We start from the raw sequence: 18,926 nt of genomic DNA on the forward strand, positions 1-18,926 counted from the left end.
TGTGTAAATGGAAGGACCGCCAAGTCTAGAGATCCAGCCCACAGACTGTATGAGGGTTGTGTGAATTATAACTGAGGTAATATAGAACACAATTATGGAACTCTGGAAACGGCAAAAATGGTTTGTTTCTTTGCGTTCGCTCTGCAGTGTAATGGATCGAAATGTGTCCAAGTCATCCAGCGCGACGGCTTGATGGTTTGGCATACACTCGCTTTAAACGTAATAAGGGCATTGCGACATAGTTGTCTGTGACCACTCTGCCAACTGACTCCCTCAATGGGTTAGATAGGCAGCAATTCGTCTGAAGTCGGTCACGTCATGCGGTTAGTTGGCCCTCCATTGGTGGTAATGGGCATAATGGCCACGGGTAGAGGAGCACAGATGATATCATCTCAATTTATACGCCTTTCGTAGGAAGTGGACCAACTGGATAAACGACTATCCACATCCCGCTGTAAAGCAAGACCAAGACACGCATCAAAATTCGGCGTGTTTTGGTGAGCATGTTTGCAGCCGATCAGATATGCATTCTGCATTCATATCCACTCATGTACATGGTGCTAGAACTCCCGGCTGGTTGATCTGGATGTGGCTGTAGAATCGCGGATTGGTCAATTGATCCTGATTCGACCTGAAATGGCTGACACCGGTGAGGTCAAAACCTGGAACCTTTGCTTCCGAATCGGTTTTAGAGCTTAACGAAAACAAACACACACACAATTTACGAAGATTGCGCTGTTATGGTATGCACTCGAGTGTCAATGACTTTCATCAGGAAGTGCCTGAATCTTCGAAGTGGTGTTATGGATTTTGAAATCGTCTCCCGAAGCTCACGATTTCGTTGATTGCGTGTGTGTGTGTGTGTGTGTGTGTGTGTGTGTGTGTGTGTGGTGTGTGTGTGTGTGTGTGTGTGGTGTGTGTGTGTGTGTGTGTGTGTGTGTGTGTGTGTGTGTGGTGTGTGTGTGTGTGTGTGTGTGTGTGTGTGTGTGTGTGTGTGTGTGTGTGTGGTGTGTGTGTGTGTGTGTGTGTGTGTGTGTGTGTGTGTGTGTGTGTGTGTGTGTGTGTGTGTGTGTGTGTGTGTGTGTGTGTGTGTGTGTGTGTGTGTGTGTGGTGTGTGTGTGTGTGTGTGTGTGTGTGTGTGTGTGTGTGTGTGTGTGTGTGTGTGTGTGGTGTGTGTGTGTGTGTGTGTGTGTGTGTGTGTGTGTGTGTGTGTGTGTGTGTGTGTGTGTGTGTGTGTGTGTGTGTGTGTGTGTGTGTGTGTGTGTGTGTGTGTGTGTGTGTGTGTGTGTGTGTAGGTGAGGGGTTCGCATAGAACGCCAAGAGAGCGAGCTTTGCGCGTCAAAACTTGCTGTTTGCTATGGGGATTCTTTACAGCAAAAACACTTTCTTAAACTTCTTAATATGGTGAAGGAAGAAATTTCTTTAGACAGGGCAAAGATGTGAATACATGCTGAGCTTTAACGTCGACTAACTATTTGAAAAGCTGTGAATTAACACCACATTTTCAACGAACGCGCAATTGTACATACAGACAGAAGACTAGATAATGCGATCTAGGTGTTAGGCGTAGATATACGATGGTCGCTGTGAAAACGTGGATTTGGACAAATTTGAGGGCAGGGCAGCCGTGGCTGGTGCCAAGATGCCTCTTGTTCTTTGCTATTAAGCATAAAAGAGATGCCTCGAGATGAAGCAGAGGGGCGTTTAATGCATTGAGTCTTCTACACCCAGTCCAATCCAGTCCCATATTTTTGAAGCTAATTTGTCCGCTTTCCATGTTTTCACAAGCGGAAAGCCCCATCCGAACCGACCCAATCCAGTTAAGCAAAAAGGACTTTTACCACCGAGACTGCAGGCCGGGTTAGTCCGTCTTCAACAAAAGGGAAATTTTCAGCTTTGGTGGCCCTACCCAGCCGTCACACACCCCGAAAACTAATGACTTTGCAACCGGCATCTGAAGGATCATATGGTTTTGAGCAACAATAGATCCACCTGTTCAGAACTTGCGCTCGATACATTGCTGGGTTTTGATGTGTAAGAGATTAATGACTTGTTTTTGTTGCAAAATTGCAATGCCGCCAACTCATCTTTACCATACGATCCACTTGAAAAACGTCAAGCGTAGAATTGCTAACAAAACTTAGAACACGAGTCGGAATCGTATTTAGATCTAGATGACCCGGGGACGCAGGAACGCGAAACTAACAGATACTAACGGAGGAGAACGCAGACAACCGGGGAGAGGCAGCAGGTTTGAGCAGGTGTGCAAACGGTCATGTGTTCCAGTGTATAAACCATAGACCTCCTCGTTTGGGACATTTTTAAGGAATGACATTGGATCTCAGCAACAGAAACAGAAGAAGACGTCCAGCAAACTGCCAGGAGAAGGCACAAGCACTGGCTACATCTCACTGATGAATCGCAAAACTGCGACTCGAGGTGCGCCAGCCATCGACCGAAAATGGCCTGTCATATCTATTCCAAAGCCGACCTCGAATACCAGACAATGTGTTCTATACCGAGACAGCTTGGGCCACGGCAGCTACGAAACAATATATCCCTTTTTGGGACCAACTGCCATCCAGGATAATGATTCGGTCCTTCCCTGGTGTACGTTTATGAGCAGCGGCCCACTTCAGTTTACAGGTATTTTAGTTTAGTTTACACTCTATTTCGTCTTGGGGACCACCTGTGCTTGCGCGTGTGGGTGACGTCTACCGATTGGTTAGAGGACCCAATCAGTAGACGGTAGCCAACTTCCTTACTTCGGCTTGGGGTGATCCTCTACTAAGATACTGAGGCGTTCCTGCAGGTACCAAAGCTAGGCGCGTGCTCATCATGGACCCTGACTAGTCTCCTCTGCCTGGGTTTGGCGTCTCGCCTTCGAAGCTTGCGAGTTGGAGCATAGCTTTGTCTAGGGTAAGGGCGTGCCACGCTACGTGGGGTTAGTCCTTCTACCTGGGTATAGGGTGTCCCTATCTCCGGTTTGAGTGTTGTCCATTCGCCTGGATCTCGGGGTGCTGTTCTTCTTCTACCTGGGTTTAGGGTGTCCCTATCTCCGGTTTGAGTGGTGTCCATTCGCCTGGATCTCGGGGTGCTTTTCTTCTTCGGTCTTGTGAGGCCCAGCGTTTGGTTTCTTGTGATGCGGACACTAATCGGGCCAAAAAAACATCACAATCCCACGTGCTTAGGGTTTCTGTGGCCTCTCGGTTGCCCACTGTGTAAAGATAGGATATTATAATAATACACTGATTACGGTTGACCAGATCGGGAATAAATCCCACCTCAGACCAACTATCAAAGTTGTTATGAATACATCACGAACTGTGGCGTAAGCAGTCTATGTTGGCCGGTGACATTGATCCATGCACCTCATGATTGATTAGCAGTGCATGAGTTGGTTGTAAGCGACTGGATCGATGGTTTTCCCATTTTTAGCCGTAGATGGTAGTAACATTTCGGTTCAAACGATGTATCAACGCCAAACTTGGCACACCATCACATATAACATTGCCTGCTCCTTGTTCCGTTGCTCATGCAATTACAAATGTAGCGATCGGGATAATCTATTGCAGGTGCTGGTTTTACACGTGCCAGACATTAAACTGCGTCAAAACGTATCCCGTGTTTCGCCGACGTCAAGATAATAACTTCCCGATCGCCACTTCAGCTGCCACCACAACAGTCACCACACCTTGATGGGCGAGCGGTGCGCAGTGCAGCTCACACTGGTGGCGTGTGGGATATCACCGCCAGATCTCGCCAACAGCATGTCACCAGTGTTCATGCGCACCGCGCCCCTGGCAAGTGTGGGGGGGGGGAGGTTCATGGTCTTTCCTGCAAGAGGCCCACCCAGGATCACACTGACCTGGGCTGACGAAGACCTGCTCCGATTCGATGACACCGTGGTCGATGGTTCAGTTCCAGCTTCCGCTGTCCGACGGCCGCTGGGCACGGCTGGGCGCGAAGGTAAGCCAAGTTCGAACGTCCAGCCAGCATCCGACGGTTGTGGCCTGCTAGTTCGGCACAGGGCAAGGTCACAGTGGCAGTGTCAGGTCGCCTCTGACGCTATCATAGCTCAGTACTCCGGGAGATGAGGTCGCGGTTCGAACCGGTCGCAGCGGACAGACCACAGCCTGATCTCGAAGCGCTGCTGGACCGCGCTCCTCCTGCCGTACCAAAGCAGCCAGGTCGGGTCGGGTCACCGTCGGGCTGCGCACCGGCGACACCAGGTTGCCAGGCAGCACTGCCTGCGTCGGGCTCGCCGCGGCGCTGGCTGCGACCGCGTGCCGTCCGCCCGTCCGACTGCCGGCCGCCGCCGCGAGAGGAGGTCAGCGCCCGGTCGGGTCGCTGGCGCCCTCTCCCGGAGCACGCCGGTCACGGCCGACACGGGCCACGCTGCGCCACCGTCGCTGGGTCAGCCGAGCCGCCGCCTCCGCCAACGGTACTGCCGAACGGGTCATGCGGAGCGCGGCCGGTCCGGCCGGGTCGGGTCGGGTCGCTCTGCAGGGCCCACTCTGGCTAGGGGCGGCACGTGGACGCTGAGGGACCGGCAACGGCTGGCCGACAGAGGCTCCGCGTGCCGTGAGCGACGATGGCGGTCACGCTCTCGCGGCGGATGGCGTGCCGTGTCAGCAGTGGCCGGATGTCTCACCACGTGTTTGGACCAGTCCAGGGAGTTTTTAAAAAAATGGTTTGCACCACTGCACCGCGCAAGACTAGACTGATTTACAGACAACGTGCTGAACGCAGCCACACCATGCTCGTGTCAGGTCGCCCCGTTCCGGTTCCGGCCGCCGACATTTGCTGTAAAGTGACCTGGCATCCGATGAATTTGGTAAACAGGGGAGCGGGTCTCATCTGCTGCGGGAAGGCGTCCCACCTGCTCCCTGAGCAGTGAAGGGACTTTGTCTAGCGAGCTAGCGTCCATTCCCTTCAGTTAACTGAAAAACAAATATCGTCACTACCAAGAGCGAAATGCCGTTCCGGTCGTTCACTGAATTGACGAAGATGTTGACATTGATGATATCTGAACTGCAAATCCCCTGCCTTATAAAATGCGACGTTCCAGGCTATTGGCTGTGATTATGATTACAACCGTGATTCACCCACTGACCATGATTGCTACTTCTTTTTTAACAAAAAGGAAAGTGGGCGACGAAAGGCGCGTGGGCACGCAAGGACGAGGCCACGGGAACTACGCGTTTAAATGTGCCAAAAATGGGTGAACCAGATTGACTTCAGGACTTTTGTTGTACATGACTGATATCTAGGATCTTGCGACCAGAAGCAGGGGCCTTTGGATCGCGCGGACACACAGCTGAGTATGGTCACTAGGGAAGTCCCGTTCGTCCCGGAAAAGATCGAGGGTGATTGTTTGCGAGATCGGCCAGTTGTCGTGCTTCAGCGCAGCTGACCGGCACCTGTCGCGGTCCTCTCAGTCCGTGCCGCGCCGGCTGAAGCCGTGATGTTTCCCTGGGTGTCCCCAGTACACATCCCCGGGCAGCTCAGCGGCGATGTCGGTACCAACGCTCGGCGCGGCACACTTCCCTAATGCCCCGCACCGTGCCACGCCTCACTTGAGCCTCCGAAAATGGGAGGCTCTGATAAACGACCAAACCGACGGGGTCGACACGGGCCGGGTCATGTTCAGACAGCCAAGCCCGTCAATAGGTCACATTAGGCATGTATGGCGAACCACGTCAGCTCGTGGACTGATCGGAAAGTTGTCCTCAATTGGTGACGAGGTGCGCTTGAGCATCACATTGCCTGAGGTGACAGGGGCTCCTCAGCTGTGATGAGCGGGTGCGCTTGCTAGCAAAGCAGTTATGTCCCCGAATCGTGACATTTGGACAGCAATCATGGTTTTAGGAGCGCATGTTTAACGCCGGTGAGCTCGAAGGCCTAGAAATGTAAAACAGATGGTATGTAATTAAGAGATGCTTGTTTGAGAACACCGTACTGCACAGCTTTCGATGTCAAAGATGATTTAACTACGCTATGGCCTTTATCAGTCGGCCCCATTGTCCGCTTTCAACGAAATAAACGAATGAAACCGTCGAACCTTCGCAGATTTCTTGAGAGTTAATTGCACTGAGTCGCTGGGCTATCACCATGAGGTGTACCACTTTGTTGTAACATCCCTTGAATCTCTCGGCTCGCTGTGGTGGTGATTTGGTTTTTAAGGGCGCATCGGCACCGGGGCCATTTTGCGCCCACTCTCGGCTCTCTGTAGCAAAGCAGGTGTCAGCCAAATTTTTCCAATATGAAGAGTATATCACATATTTGGTGTGCCTGCTTCTACCGTTGAGACAGAGCGCTGCGATGGTGTGCGGGCTAATAGCATGGTACGATCTGCAACGATGGCGCAGGTGACAAAAACGATGGTGTACGGGCCGATAGCATGGTAGGTCCTGCAACGATGGCGCAGGTGACAAAAACGATGGTGTGCGGGCAGATAGCATGGTAGGTCCTGCAACGATGGCGCAGGTGACAACAACGTTTTTCGACTTTCCACAGATTTGGGGTCCACAGTAAATCACGTCCACTGTTACCCGCAGCTCGATTTTCACCTTCGTCTGCTGCTCCACACCGCGTATTATCAAATGTAAGACTGCAGTGGTAGCAGCACCAGTAGCAGTAGCAGCAGTAACAGATGCACTTACCGTGATGGGGGTAGCAGCAGGTGATGTAGCGGTCAGCGCGACGCAGTTGGCGATGTAGCGGCCATCGCGGCTCAGTGGGCGATGTAGCGGCCAGCGCGGCGCAGCAGGCGATGTAGTGGCCAGTGCGGCGCAGTTGGCGATGTAGCAGCCAGCGCGGCGCAGTTGGCGATGTAGCGGCCAGTGCGGCGCAGCAGGCGATGTAGCGGCCAGCGCGGACGTCCGTCAATCTAGCAGCAGATTGATATCCAGTTGCTGGATGGATATTGCGGGGTGTCTCGATTGCTTCCAAATTTGGTGTGCGGGGCCTTCTCAACACGCTGATTTCGAAAATCACTGCCTTTGGGGTGGGATTTTACGTAATTTTCGAGTTATACGACGCGTAACACCCCAGTTGGATGTTGCGTGGCGTCTCGGTTGCCTTCAAATGTGTTATCCGGGGCCTTCTCAACACGCTGATTCCGAAAATAACTGTCATTGGGGTGGGATTTTGCGTGTTTTCCGTGTTATACGCCGCGTAACAACCCAGTTGGATATCGTGGGGCGTCTCGATGACCTCCAAATTTGTTTGCAGGGCCTTCTCAACACGCTGACCACCGGTGTGTCGACGCCGCCGGCCTGTCGGCTATCAGCTGCTCGGGCCCCCTGACCACCGGTGTGTCGCCACGGCCGTTCGGCAGGCTCGCGTAGTGCAGCGTCTCCACCACGGTCAGCAGCAGCGGGCTGATGTGGCCGGCCAGCCAACAACATGGGCATGGCGTGCACAAGTAGCATGCGGTGCTCCACCAGCGTCACCAGCGTCCTTGGGAGATAAGACAAACGGTGGCATCACCCAAATCTTCAGGCTCCAGCGGTGAGGCACGATTGGTTTGGTCACCAGCGACATCTTGTCAGTTTTTGGTCAGGACAAACAATGGCCGTGACTGCGTCGGACTATTACTCCACCACCTTAAAGGTCAGAAACGAAACAAAGCTGAGTGGGATGCCACTGGGTGATACCACCAAGTCAATGATATCACATTTCACACGATTATCACCCGCATCTCGCGAACTGACCTTCTCCATTGAACTGATACGGATAGGCCCAAAGGCGAATTCCAGGACACATATTCCAAAGCGCAACTCAGGTGTCACACGTCGAATAATTCGGAAGTTACGCAAAATCCCACCGCACAGACAGTGATTTTCGGAATCAGCGCTTTGAGAAGGTCCTGCACACAAAGTTTGGAGGAAATCAAGACGTCCCGCAATATCCAACTGGGGTGTTCCGAGTCGTATAACTCGGAAGTTACGCAAAATCCCACCCCAAAGACACTGATTTTCGGAGTCAGCGTGTTGAGAAGGCCCTGCACACCAAATTTGAAGGAAATCGAGACGGCCCGCAATATCCAACTGGGGCGTTATACGTCGTATAACTCGGAAATTACGCAAAATTCCACCCCAAAGACAGCGATTTCCGGAATCAGCGTGTCGAGTAGGTCATGCGCACCAAATCTGTAGGCATTCGTGACGCCCCGGAATATCCAACTGACAATGTGATATCAATCTGCCGCTAGATTGACGGACGACCAGCGCGGCGCAGTGGGCTATGTAGCGGCCTGCGTGACGCAGTTGGCGATGTAGCGGCCAGCGCGGCGCAGCGGGCGGTGCAGCGGCCAGCGCGGCGCAGTTGGCGATATGGCGACCAGCGCGGCGCAGATTGGCAAGTCCGTCAGCGGACGGCAGAGGCGTGGGAGCTGTGCGTTGGCACGTAGTATTGTCAGGGTGTCCTCAGCATGTTACCAGAGGTTACCTGCGCCGTGTATCTGATCCGTGACCCGAACGTTTTGGGAATGTCCCTAACTTGAATATCCCGAGCAGAGTCGGGTGCAGTGCCACGATTACTTTCCGATGGTGTTATTGCGGGTGTGTCGTGTGCTCACACCTTTGACCTTGCGCCAGGAATGCCCAGAGTCATGGGGTAGGGCCATGCCATGTCGATGCCGTGGATAACTAGCGCGTATGATCAGCCTTCGGCTCGACTCGAGCTGAATTGCGAATTGGCTGGCGAGCCAATCGTTTTGGGGTGAGCCGCGAGCTGAGTCGGCTCGTTAGGAAAAACGTCGCTTTGGGCCATGAGCTGCTTCACATCCTTCGTAAATTTCAGGGAGGAACAGGGAATTTCAGCGAATTAGCGAGGAACATTAGTCACATAGATAGGACAGTAGCATAAGCATTATTCCCGGGAAAAAACAGGAGAATGGAAATCTAGATTAGTTTGATAACCATTTGTTTGGCTGTCTATATTTATATTCATCTGTTTTTGTCCCGAGGAAAAAGGCAATACTGCTGTCTTACTGAAATTTGAAATCACGGCCATATGGGCGGGGTCCTTAATGAGATCTGCAGGTAGCCCTCCGGACTCTTTAGCTATCCCATCGGGCCCTTAACGTTTGGTCTAAAGAGAACCTTCGGCACCTCTTCAGGCCCCTCAAACAGCGCTCCGGCTCGGGGCCGTTCGCTGTCACATGACTCCTGTTCGGCGCTGTGGCCCCTAACTGCTACAGGAGCCCCCCATTGTATCAGGGACACCGAACATTGCAAATCGCGGACCCCGGCCTCGGTCTTGCTTGGGACATGGGTCTCGAGGACGCAGGCGGAATGGAGCCGGCTGCTCTGTGTTCGTGGTCTTTGGCCGAATAAAACACCCGCGCTGTTGCACGGGCTCCTCAAACGGTGCAAAAGGATCGCCGACTGATATTTCAGGTCACGACCCTACGGACTGCGATTTTTTATGTGACCTACAGTCAGTCCATTGGGCCTTTATGCCCTCCAACCGGGCCTCTGATCCTCGGTTCTGGCGGGCCACCCGGGCCCCTCCTTGGGCCTCATCGAATCTTGGCCTCATTGAACCCTTGGTCGGCTCGGGGCCCATGCGAGCACAGGACTCTCTGTAAGACGCTGTGGGCCCCTGACAGATACAAGACCTCCGACCAGCGTAAATCACTGGCCCCAGCTTCGTAGATGATTAGGAATTGGGTCCTCAGACGCATACCGACAGGGAGCTGATTATGTGGTACGGTGGTACCTGACCGACACATAGGCACATATCGACTCAGGGGGTCCCCGATCGCCGCAAAAGGCCTTCTGACTGTTATTTGAGGGTCCGTCTTCGCAGCTCAGGGTCCCTGAACAAGACTCCGACCAGCCCTTTATACCTCTAGACCCTCCATTCGGGGCCTTGGTCGTCGGACCCGGTGGGCCCTCTAGGCTCTCCGGGCCTTATAAAATGCTGTCTCTGGCCGAGTCGGCCAGAGGCAGTGTCTGATGCCCCCCCCCCCCCAATCGGCCCCCTGACAACACAGGGCCCCTGTTGGGCGCTGTGGGTCCCGGGCAAAGCAGATCGCTGGTTCCGGCTTTGTCTCTGCTTGGAAAATGGACCCTTATACCCACGCTGCCACCAAGCCGAATGTGCGTTACTAGTGGTGTCTGACCGAAATATAAGTCCTTATCAACTCGGTGGACCCCTGATCAGTGGGTAGGGCCCTCTGGCTGGCATTGGAGTGTCCGGCCCTGCGGGCCGGGGCCCTTGAATGAGACCTCTGGCTGGCTTTTCGGGCCTTTCGGGCCTTCAAATCGGGCCCTTAATCTTTGTAGAAGGGCCCTTTGGCCGCTCGGAACCTAAGGGGGCACGTGCCCCGTGTTTCCCTCCCCCCCCCCCCCCCTCCTGCCTGCGCTACTGACTGAGCTGAATTAAAACAATTGGAACGGCTATGAGTCATGAACTGAATCCGATCCCAAAGCATTTGAGCCGGTCCCGACTCCGCCCAAAAGAGTTCAGCCCAACGCCACTTTACGTGTAAAAACACGTGCTACGATGGCTCATATTTGTTCAGCATCGTCATTAGCAGCTGTGGCGGGTGTTGACTGGTCGCTATAGGATGTTGCATACATGACCACTGTGCAGCCGCTGAGCGAGAAGAGTCGCGTATAACTTCTCGGGCTGGGCTGGAGACGATTGTGGTCGTGTGTCACGCTGTGACACCTGCGGCCGTTCCATGTGATCTTAGCTGTGCCTGGCGAAATTATTTTTAGACTCAGCGTCCTCTAACGTGGGACGAGCGGCGAGGTTTTCATAGTTTCACTGCTGAAGTGCAGCAGTTGCCCGACTCACTGAAGCCGTGGCGGACTCCGTTCCGTTTAACTGCATGTGGCAGGTTGCGGTTCCGGTTTTGGCTCTGGGTGCAGGCCGGCCGACCTTGGGGACCTGCGCTGCACTGCTCTTCTTTAGATGCGTGGAAAGCTTACCGGCGTGCACGCGAGGTGGCAGCACTCGGCCGGACGAGAGGTGCGGCTTTTGACGGTGTTGCGCTGGGGTGTACATTTGCGCACCTGTGAGGGGAGGGTCCAGGATTTCGTCAAGGAAGTGGTCAAGCTTCACTGTGGTGCCCCCTGGAACTCGCTGCCCCCCCCCCCCCCCTCACAACGCAAGTCCCCGGATTTTGTTCACTTTACTTTCGGTTTTTCTCTTTTAATGGGCGAACTTTTTTCGGCCGGAATGGTCAACCGATCTAGCCCGCTACATTCAGAGAGTTCGTTATTCTTCTTTTAGTTTTTATGCTGCACTTCTTTGAACGACAGAGAAGTTGAGACCTAGAGGAATATAGAATTCAGGGTGTATTTAAAAGTAAATAGAGTGAGATTAAGCAGGAATTAAAGGACCCCTGAACTAGAAAATATCAGACTTTATTCACTTTTTTATGATTCACTCAAACTGTTCTATAAAACATAGAGAGTCAGGAATAATACCGGATTTTCTCGGAGCTTTGCAAAGATATTGAGGGGTCGTGGGTAGACCGCCGATGTAGATCGAAGCAGGGCCATACATTTGTGTTGATATGGCCAAACCCCGTTCACCTGGAGAAGTTCATCATCTCTTTAGAATCCGTCAGCGAAAAAAATTGCAAGCATGTGTGCTTGCCGTCTAGGGAACACCCCTGACAGAGCACTCCCGACTGCGTTGTAGACTCCATGGGCTGTCTCTGTTGTCCGCCCAGGTAGTAAGATAGTTAAGCACCTACTTTCCAATCCACCCACCCGTGGAGGAGTGGGCTCGAGACGTTTTAGGCGCTCACTATTCACCCTCCAAAGATGGCCTGCGACCGCTGGCAGCGGCCGCGCCAAAGTTCAGGTGACGTCATGGGGCAGAACGGTCGTGCCGGGCATTGCGGCACGTTACACTTCCGTCATGTGGTTTTGGTGCGCGCAGTCTACGCGGTTTTGACCTCGGAGACCTTCATCGGGCAGCCGTTATAGGCGGGCGAAAACGTCCACACACCGGACAGTAATACTTGCGGACGCTATGAAATCTCTTGTTATATGCGAGGAAGGTATGCTGGGCCACAGGCCTCACCTGCACGATCTTCAGTTGATACATGGGACGGATTAGCGCGTACGACACTGCGACCTCATGACGTAATGGCATAAGCTCTATTAAAGATGTTGCTTTACTTGCTATTTTCGTTCAGAGAATCGACTCCGAAATCGCGTTGGTAAACATTCTAGTACTGAGCTGTCCTGGCCGGGAGCATTCCTTCCCACCCCAGGGACCCTAGCGGCTGCCATTCTGGCGATACGGGGCAGTAGTCTCCTGGTCGATACGAAGGCCCTCAGAGGGATACATCACACACCGGTCCCCGATAGGAAGGCACCGGCTCATCACACACCGGTCCCCGATAGGAAAGTACCGGCTCATCACATACCGGTCCCCGATAGGAAGGTACCGGCTCATCACACACCGGTCCCCGATAGGAAGGTACCGGCTCATCACACACCGGTCCCCGATAGGAAGGTACCGGCTCATCACACACCGGTCCCCGATAGGAAGGTACCGGCTCATCACACACCGGTCCCCGATAGAGTACCCGGTAACGATAGGAAGGTACCGGCTCATCACACACCGGTCCCCGATAGGAGAGGTACCGGCTTCGCATGCCGGCCGGAGCCAATGCTTAGGCCTCCCTGTGCGCGTGTCCGACTGGGCGTCCCGCGTGGGGACCTGTGGACCTCCAGATCAAATACACCTCGTGAGCTGTCGGGCACCTGACCGAGTCTGTGTGTGCTCAGTCAAGTGCACGGACTTAGTGTGTGTGTGGGGGGGGGGGGGGGGCTGTGGATCTCCAGATCAAACATACCATCGTAAGCTGTCCGGCCACCTGTCCCAGTCTGTGTGCACTCAGTCAGGTGCACGGACTGAGTGGGGCCCTGTGGATCTCCAGATCAAACACACCATCTTGAGCTGTCCGGGCACCTGACCGAGTCCGTGTGCACTCAGTCAGGCGCACGGACTGAGTGCACACAGACTGCCGCTGACTACAGACATCCGCCTCCCACACGGGAGCTCATGCCCGACAACACAGTAGTGCCAGCCCGTTTCGGGCGAACCACGTCGAGCAAACTTCGATCGTCACTCCTGAACAAAACTCGCCACTGTACCTGGCATATGTCTAAGACGCAGTGTGCTGTTGGCAAGAATTGAGCCACCGGCATAACGTACAATAGATGCGTGGAAGCCATGAAGTCGCGCTCCAATAACGCAGCTGCCTAGCCGCCGTATGAGTGGCGAAAGGAAAATCCGTTGGACGCGGCGACGGAATGACTCCCTCACGAACGCCGCGGCGTACCCAGAAGCTCAGTGGTCGTTGGCCGCCGAAACTCGTCCTGATTGATGACAGACGAGAATGTCAGCTTGTTAGCAGTGCCCTACCCCGCACGGAAAGGCGCGCGGTATCGCTCTGCCGAACGCCAGCACGCCAGAGGCGGTCAAATTATTCCGCGCGTCAAGGTCAAAAGTGAAAGGGGGTGACTCCCGTCTGAGGTACCACTGGATAGTCCTGCACAAGGATAGTGATCCCAGGCGTACCCTGTTCCTGTATGGGGCCTTCGAGTGCACGATATCAGAGCAGAGCCGGCGCCATTAGCCTTTTCCTAAGGCAGATGTAGGGGCCTCCTAAGCAGATCTTGGGGATTGCTATCTATGGGTGCGTGGAGAGGGAGGTCAAGGGTTGTTCATTTGTTTGGAATACCCAAACCTAAGCCCTATGGTGATGCGTGGAAAGATTCTCCTTCAACATTGGCATTGGTCGCCTCACTTCCGTGGCCAATGCCAACGTCTTCCGCCCCTTTGACATTTATGTTCGTGTTCCATACCCTCTCTTAAGACATCCCACCAGATTTCGCGCATGTTTTCAAAGCGTCTTAGGTTTCTATAACGGAACAAAACCGCATCTCGGCCTGTTGGGACTTCAGGTCTTGGTAAATAGAGCCTCATGGAATGGCGAGGCGTCCAGTATTTTCCATCACTTCTTGTTTGCACCCGATCAGCCTGCTCTACACCAGCCTGGCCTCCCGATCACCTGCAGAGTTTGATGTCCCGGGATCCACGCCTACGCCTGTCGTGCATGTTCCCTGCTGTGAACCTATGTGCTACTGCATCGTGAACGCCAATGCATTTCGCGTTCTAGGCCACTCGTACAAGGAAATCTAGCCGACCAAAAACTTTGGCTACCTGGCTCATGGCTCGCGGAATAGTGACGTGCAGCTATGCACGTACCACACATTCCTCATCAACGCACGCGCATGTACACGTGATTTCTTTGCCACACATCGATCCCGCTTTCAAGAAACGAGCGAAATACGCGATAAATAACGTAAGGGACATTTCCTCATCATCGTTCACCGAGAACCTCTAGAAACAAAATAAACACACGTCAAGGAAAGATTTGCTGTTCGCAGACTGGCCCAATCTGGCGCGATGTTTAATACAATCAATCGGATTCCTTTGAGTACGCAGATGACGGTAATGATCAACGATGGTCTGCGCAGGAGGATAGGAGAAAATCCGTCAACTTTTGCATAACTTTTTGTGGCATCCAGGGCGCCACATGGAATAAGCACCTGAAAAGGTCTCAGGCCGTCCTCTAGCTCTCGGCTCCTGATGCAGTCGGCGTGATCAGCTCATGAGAGCTCTGATGTGGCTGTTTGATAACAGCCCTCTGAATCCATCATCATCGAGGAAATACCAAAAAACGCTCCGCGCGACCAGCCACGCCTTCACAAAGCATTTACCCGCCACCGATCCGCGCAGACATCGGGCATAATGTTCGGCATTAGATTAGTTTTACTGACATGCCGCATCTATCCACGTGTCACCATTCCTCCCTTTCTGTCACATGACAGGTGACATACCCGAACTACAGACATTTCCTATTAAATATATTCTTTCGTCTAGCTTCGACGAGCCACGACAAGCATGAATGACACGATGACACTCGCGCTGCGAGCGATGACACAAGCGCATAGGGAGCAGAGGCGCGCGAGCAGGGCCGTGCTAATTCCGTCTTCGGCGCACGCGGGATATCCGCCACGAGTTGGCCTCTTCGTACTTGTTGTACAGCGGCTCCAGGCGCTGGTTCTTCTTGAACTTGGACAGTTTGGTTGGGTCGGACACCTTAAAGAAAGAGGGCGCGTACTCTACCAGCCACTTGGGGTCAATGGTGGTGACCTCACGCATGTACTCCTTGGTTGTCTGTACCAGCTCGTGGTAAATAACCCACTCCGGCTGGCGGTTGAACAGCGACGATGACGGATGGATGTAGACGTTCTGCGAGTCGACCAGCGTGCGGTATCCCTCCTGTGGGTCCTTCTTGGCCGCGTTGCGGAAGAACCCGGAGCAGACGGCCTTCTGGACGCGTGCCACGTTCTTGCCGCAGCTGACCACGTCCAGCTTGTGCCGGTCCATGATGCCCATCAGCTGCTTCCGCACATCCTGGGCCCGCTTCAGCGTGCGGATTTGCACGAAGTTCTCGTAGCACCAGGGGTTGCTGAACTTGTTGTTTTTCCACGAGTTGTAGACGGCGAGCAGCGTGAGGTGGTCGCCCTCCTGCTGGTTGAACTTGGCCTTCTTCTGGTCCGCCAGCTGTTGCTTGTCCTTGGGCCGGTAGAACACGTTCTGCACGGACAGCATGGAGACGATGGTGAGGATCTCGTCTGAGCATTGCAGCTGCACGGACATGATGAGCATCTTGGAGAGGTTCGGGTCGAGCGGGAACTCGGCCATGCGCCGGCCGAACCGGGTCAGCAGACCCTCGTCATCCAGCGCCGACAGCGAGTGCAGCTGCTCCAGCGCGATCACCATCGTCTCCATCGGTGGCGGGTCCATGAAATCGAAGCTGATGAGGTCGTTGATGCCCATGGCCTTGAGCTGCAGCACCACAGCGGCCAGGTTGGTGCGCTGGATCTCGGGCACGTTGGTGGTGAGCATCTCGTCGCGGTAAGCGCGCTCTGTGTAGAGCCGGTACCCCTTGCCGGGCCCGGTGCGGCCGGCGCGGCCGGCGCGCTGCTTAGCCTGTGCCTGCGAGATGGGGGTAACCACCAGCGAGTCCATGCCCGTCTTCGAGTTGTACACTTTCTGCTTGACGAAGCCCGGGTCCACCACGTAGTAGATGCCGTCGATGGTGAGCGACGTCTCGGCGATGTTCGTGGCGATGACGACCTTGCGTGAGCCGGGCGGCGCCGGGTCAAAGATGCGTGTCTGCATCTCCGACGGCAGCGACGAGTACACCGGCAGGATGATGAGCTCGGGCACGTCCGGCCCCAGCGACTTCATGCGCTCGTACAGGATCTCGCACGCCGTGTCGATCTCCTCCTGACCGGTGAGGAAGAGCAGCACGTCGCCGGGCGGCTCGTTCAGGTGGATGTGCATGACGGTGATGAGCGACGCGTCCAGGTAGTCCGTCTCCGGCTCCTGGCGTAGAGGATCTCCACCGGGAACGTGCGGCCGGGAATCGTGAAGATGGGCGCCTCGAAGAAGTACTGCGAGAACTTGACGGCGTCGAGCGTGGCCGACGTCACCACCAGCTTCATGTCCGGTCGCCGCTTGATGGTCTGCTTCAGCAGGCCGAACAACACGTCCGTGCTCACAGTGCGCTCGTGCGCCTCGTCCAGCATGATGCATGAGTAGGTGGACATGTCCGGGTCGATGAGACACTCTCGCAGCAGCATGCCCTCCGTCATGTACTTGATGACCGTTTCCGTGCTAGTGCAGTCCTCGAAGCGGATGGTGTAGCCGACCTCCTGGCCGAGCATGCAGCCGTATTCCTCGGCCACGCGCTTGGCCACCGACATGGCCGCCACGCGGCGCGGCTGCGTGCAGCCGATCCGGCCCTTGACCGTGTAGCCGGCCTCGGCCAGGTACTGGGTCATCTGCGTCGTCTTGCCCGAGCCTGTCTCGCCGATCACGATCAGGATCTGGTTGTCGGTGATGGCTTTCACCAGCTGCTGCTTCAGCTTGTAGATGGGCAGTGACTGGCGCTGCTCAATAATACTCATGTTGGTCTTCTTGCCGTAGGAGCCGCGCGCGCCGGACGTGATATGCTTCTTCCACTCGGGCAGGTCCTGGCCGAGCGAGCCGCTGGGCCCGCCGCGGCCGCCCACGCCCTCGCGCGCTGTCGCGTCCACCTCAGGCATTGGGTCATTCCAGTTGGGCCGCTCCTGTGGCGCCGCCAGCGCCGCCTCGGCGTCGCGCTGTGCCATCTTCTGCTCGCGCCGCTCCTTGGAGAGCGCGCCCTGCATCATGGCCGCCTGCGCCAGCGAGCCGTCCGGGTTCTTGACGATGCGTACCGGGCTGAGGTCGGCAGCCGCACGGCCGTGGCCCATAAGGAACGGCGGCTCGTCCTCCACCAGCTCGATCTCCACCTCCGCATCGTCCTCGTCAACACGCGGCCAGCACACCCGTCTCCTCGTCGAACTCGGGGTACTCGGACTTGTCGATCACGTTGGCGGCGATCATCTGCTTCAGTTCCCAGCGCTCCGGCGACGAGATCCGCTGCACGCGCCGTACCGCGTTCAGCGCGTCGTCGTCGATGGCCGGCGCGCCGCGCTGCTCGGTGGGCCGGTCCGGGTTGCGCGCCAGCAGGCCGTCGTCGGCCACGCGTACGGCCAGGCTGGGGTTCAGGTCCTCGCCCGTCTGCTGATCCACCTCCTTCATTGTCAGCGACGTCTTCTGGCCGGTGAACGAGAGGACCTTGACTTTGACGGCCTGACCGCGCGACACCACCTCGTTCACGTCAGCCACGCGGCCCCTCGCGGCGCAGCTGCGAGATGTGCACCAGGCCCTCCAGGCGGCGTTTCAGCCCCTCCAGCTGCACGAAGCAGCCGAAGTTCATTATGTTGACCACCTTGCCGTCGTATACCTTGCCCACCACCGGCTCGTCGTCCAGTGCCGGCCGCTCGCGGCTGCGGCGTCGTTCGCGGCTGCGATCGCGAGAGCGGGACCGCTCGTGGCGAGGCCGGTCGTGTCGGTCACGTTCGCGGCGGGAACGGTCTCGCGAGCGAGACCGCTCGCGCCGAGACCGGTCGCGCGATCGGGACTCGTCGTGGCGCCGATGGCCTGGAGAGCGCGAGCGGCTGCGGTGGCGCCGGCGCTTGCGGTCGCCGCTGCGGCTTCGGCTCCGGCTGTGCCGCCGGCCGCTTCTCGCGACTCCGACTGCGACTTCGGCGCCGCCTGTCGGTTTCTGGTTTAACTGCAGTTTGTCGGGAGGGTTGCCAGCATCTCGAGCGCGCCCAATCGCGTCGTCAATGAGGGCGTCGTTCTCCAGCTTGACTTTGGCTTCCCCGTCTCCTTTTTTATCTGTGAATGTGCAAGAATGCATACTGAGACAGCACTAATGAGCTGTTTTTGAGAAGCCGCAGAACATTGTTTCACTAATGACCTGAACAAATTAGGCAATCTTATCCATCTGGTAAATATTGAGCAACCAACTGGATAGGGCTGTCGCGGTAACCGCCGGCTGGCAGGCAGAAACAGACGAACATCCATTACGCAAACGAACGTAGATGTCGGTCGCCCACGAAAAAGACACCCACCACGCGGGCCGAAAAACCACTTCGCGTCAGCTAGCGGGGGTGGGGGGGGGGGGGAGGAATGGACACTGCCGTTCACCCACCTCGTCGATCAGCATGGTCCTCATGGGCGGGTCGTTCTTCAGGGCGAGCGCGGGCACGAGGGCACGCCGCTCCTCCTGCCGGGTGTGCCCGCCGGTCCACACCGGGCCGCCGTCAAGTCTCGGCGGCGGCAGTGGCCGCGGTGGCAGCGCTTCGGCTCGGCCGCCGACTGGCCGCATAAGCTGGATGATGCGCAGCAGGCTGGCCGTCAGAGAGTCGGGAAACTCAGCACCGTTCTGCTCCAGCAGCCCGCTTGAAGGGCGCCGAACGTGGTGTGCTTCT

At 55.7% G+C, this 18,926-nt stretch overlaps 1 protein-coding gene across 1 annotated transcript; it reads right to left on the bottom strand.

Annotated features, from left to right (window-relative positions):
* Positions 1 to 14,898: 14,898 nt before the first annotated feature.
* On the bottom strand, positions 14,899 to 18,124 carry LOC119112662 (ATP-dependent RNA helicase DHX8-like). The gene is given in 4 exon segments (XM_037236897.1): positions 14,899 to 16,451; positions 16,454 to 17,423; positions 17,425 to 17,787; positions 17,789 to 18,124. Coding segments are annotated over 4 exon segments (2,832 nt in total). The 5' UTR covers positions 17,867 to 18,124; the 3' UTR covers positions 14,899 to 15,030.
* Between the last annotated feature and the right edge of the window lie 802 nt (positions 18,125 to 18,926).

This window comes from Pollicipes pollicipes, unplaced genomic scaffold (genome assembly GCF_011947565.3).
Source record: "Pollicipes pollicipes isolate AB1234 unplaced genomic scaffold, Ppol_2.1 Scaffold_7261;HRSCAF=8764_pilon_pilon_pilon, whole genome shotgun sequence".
Taxonomy (NCBI): Eukaryota; Metazoa; Arthropoda; class Thecostraca; order Pollicipedomorpha; family Pollicipedidae; genus Pollicipes; species Pollicipes pollicipes.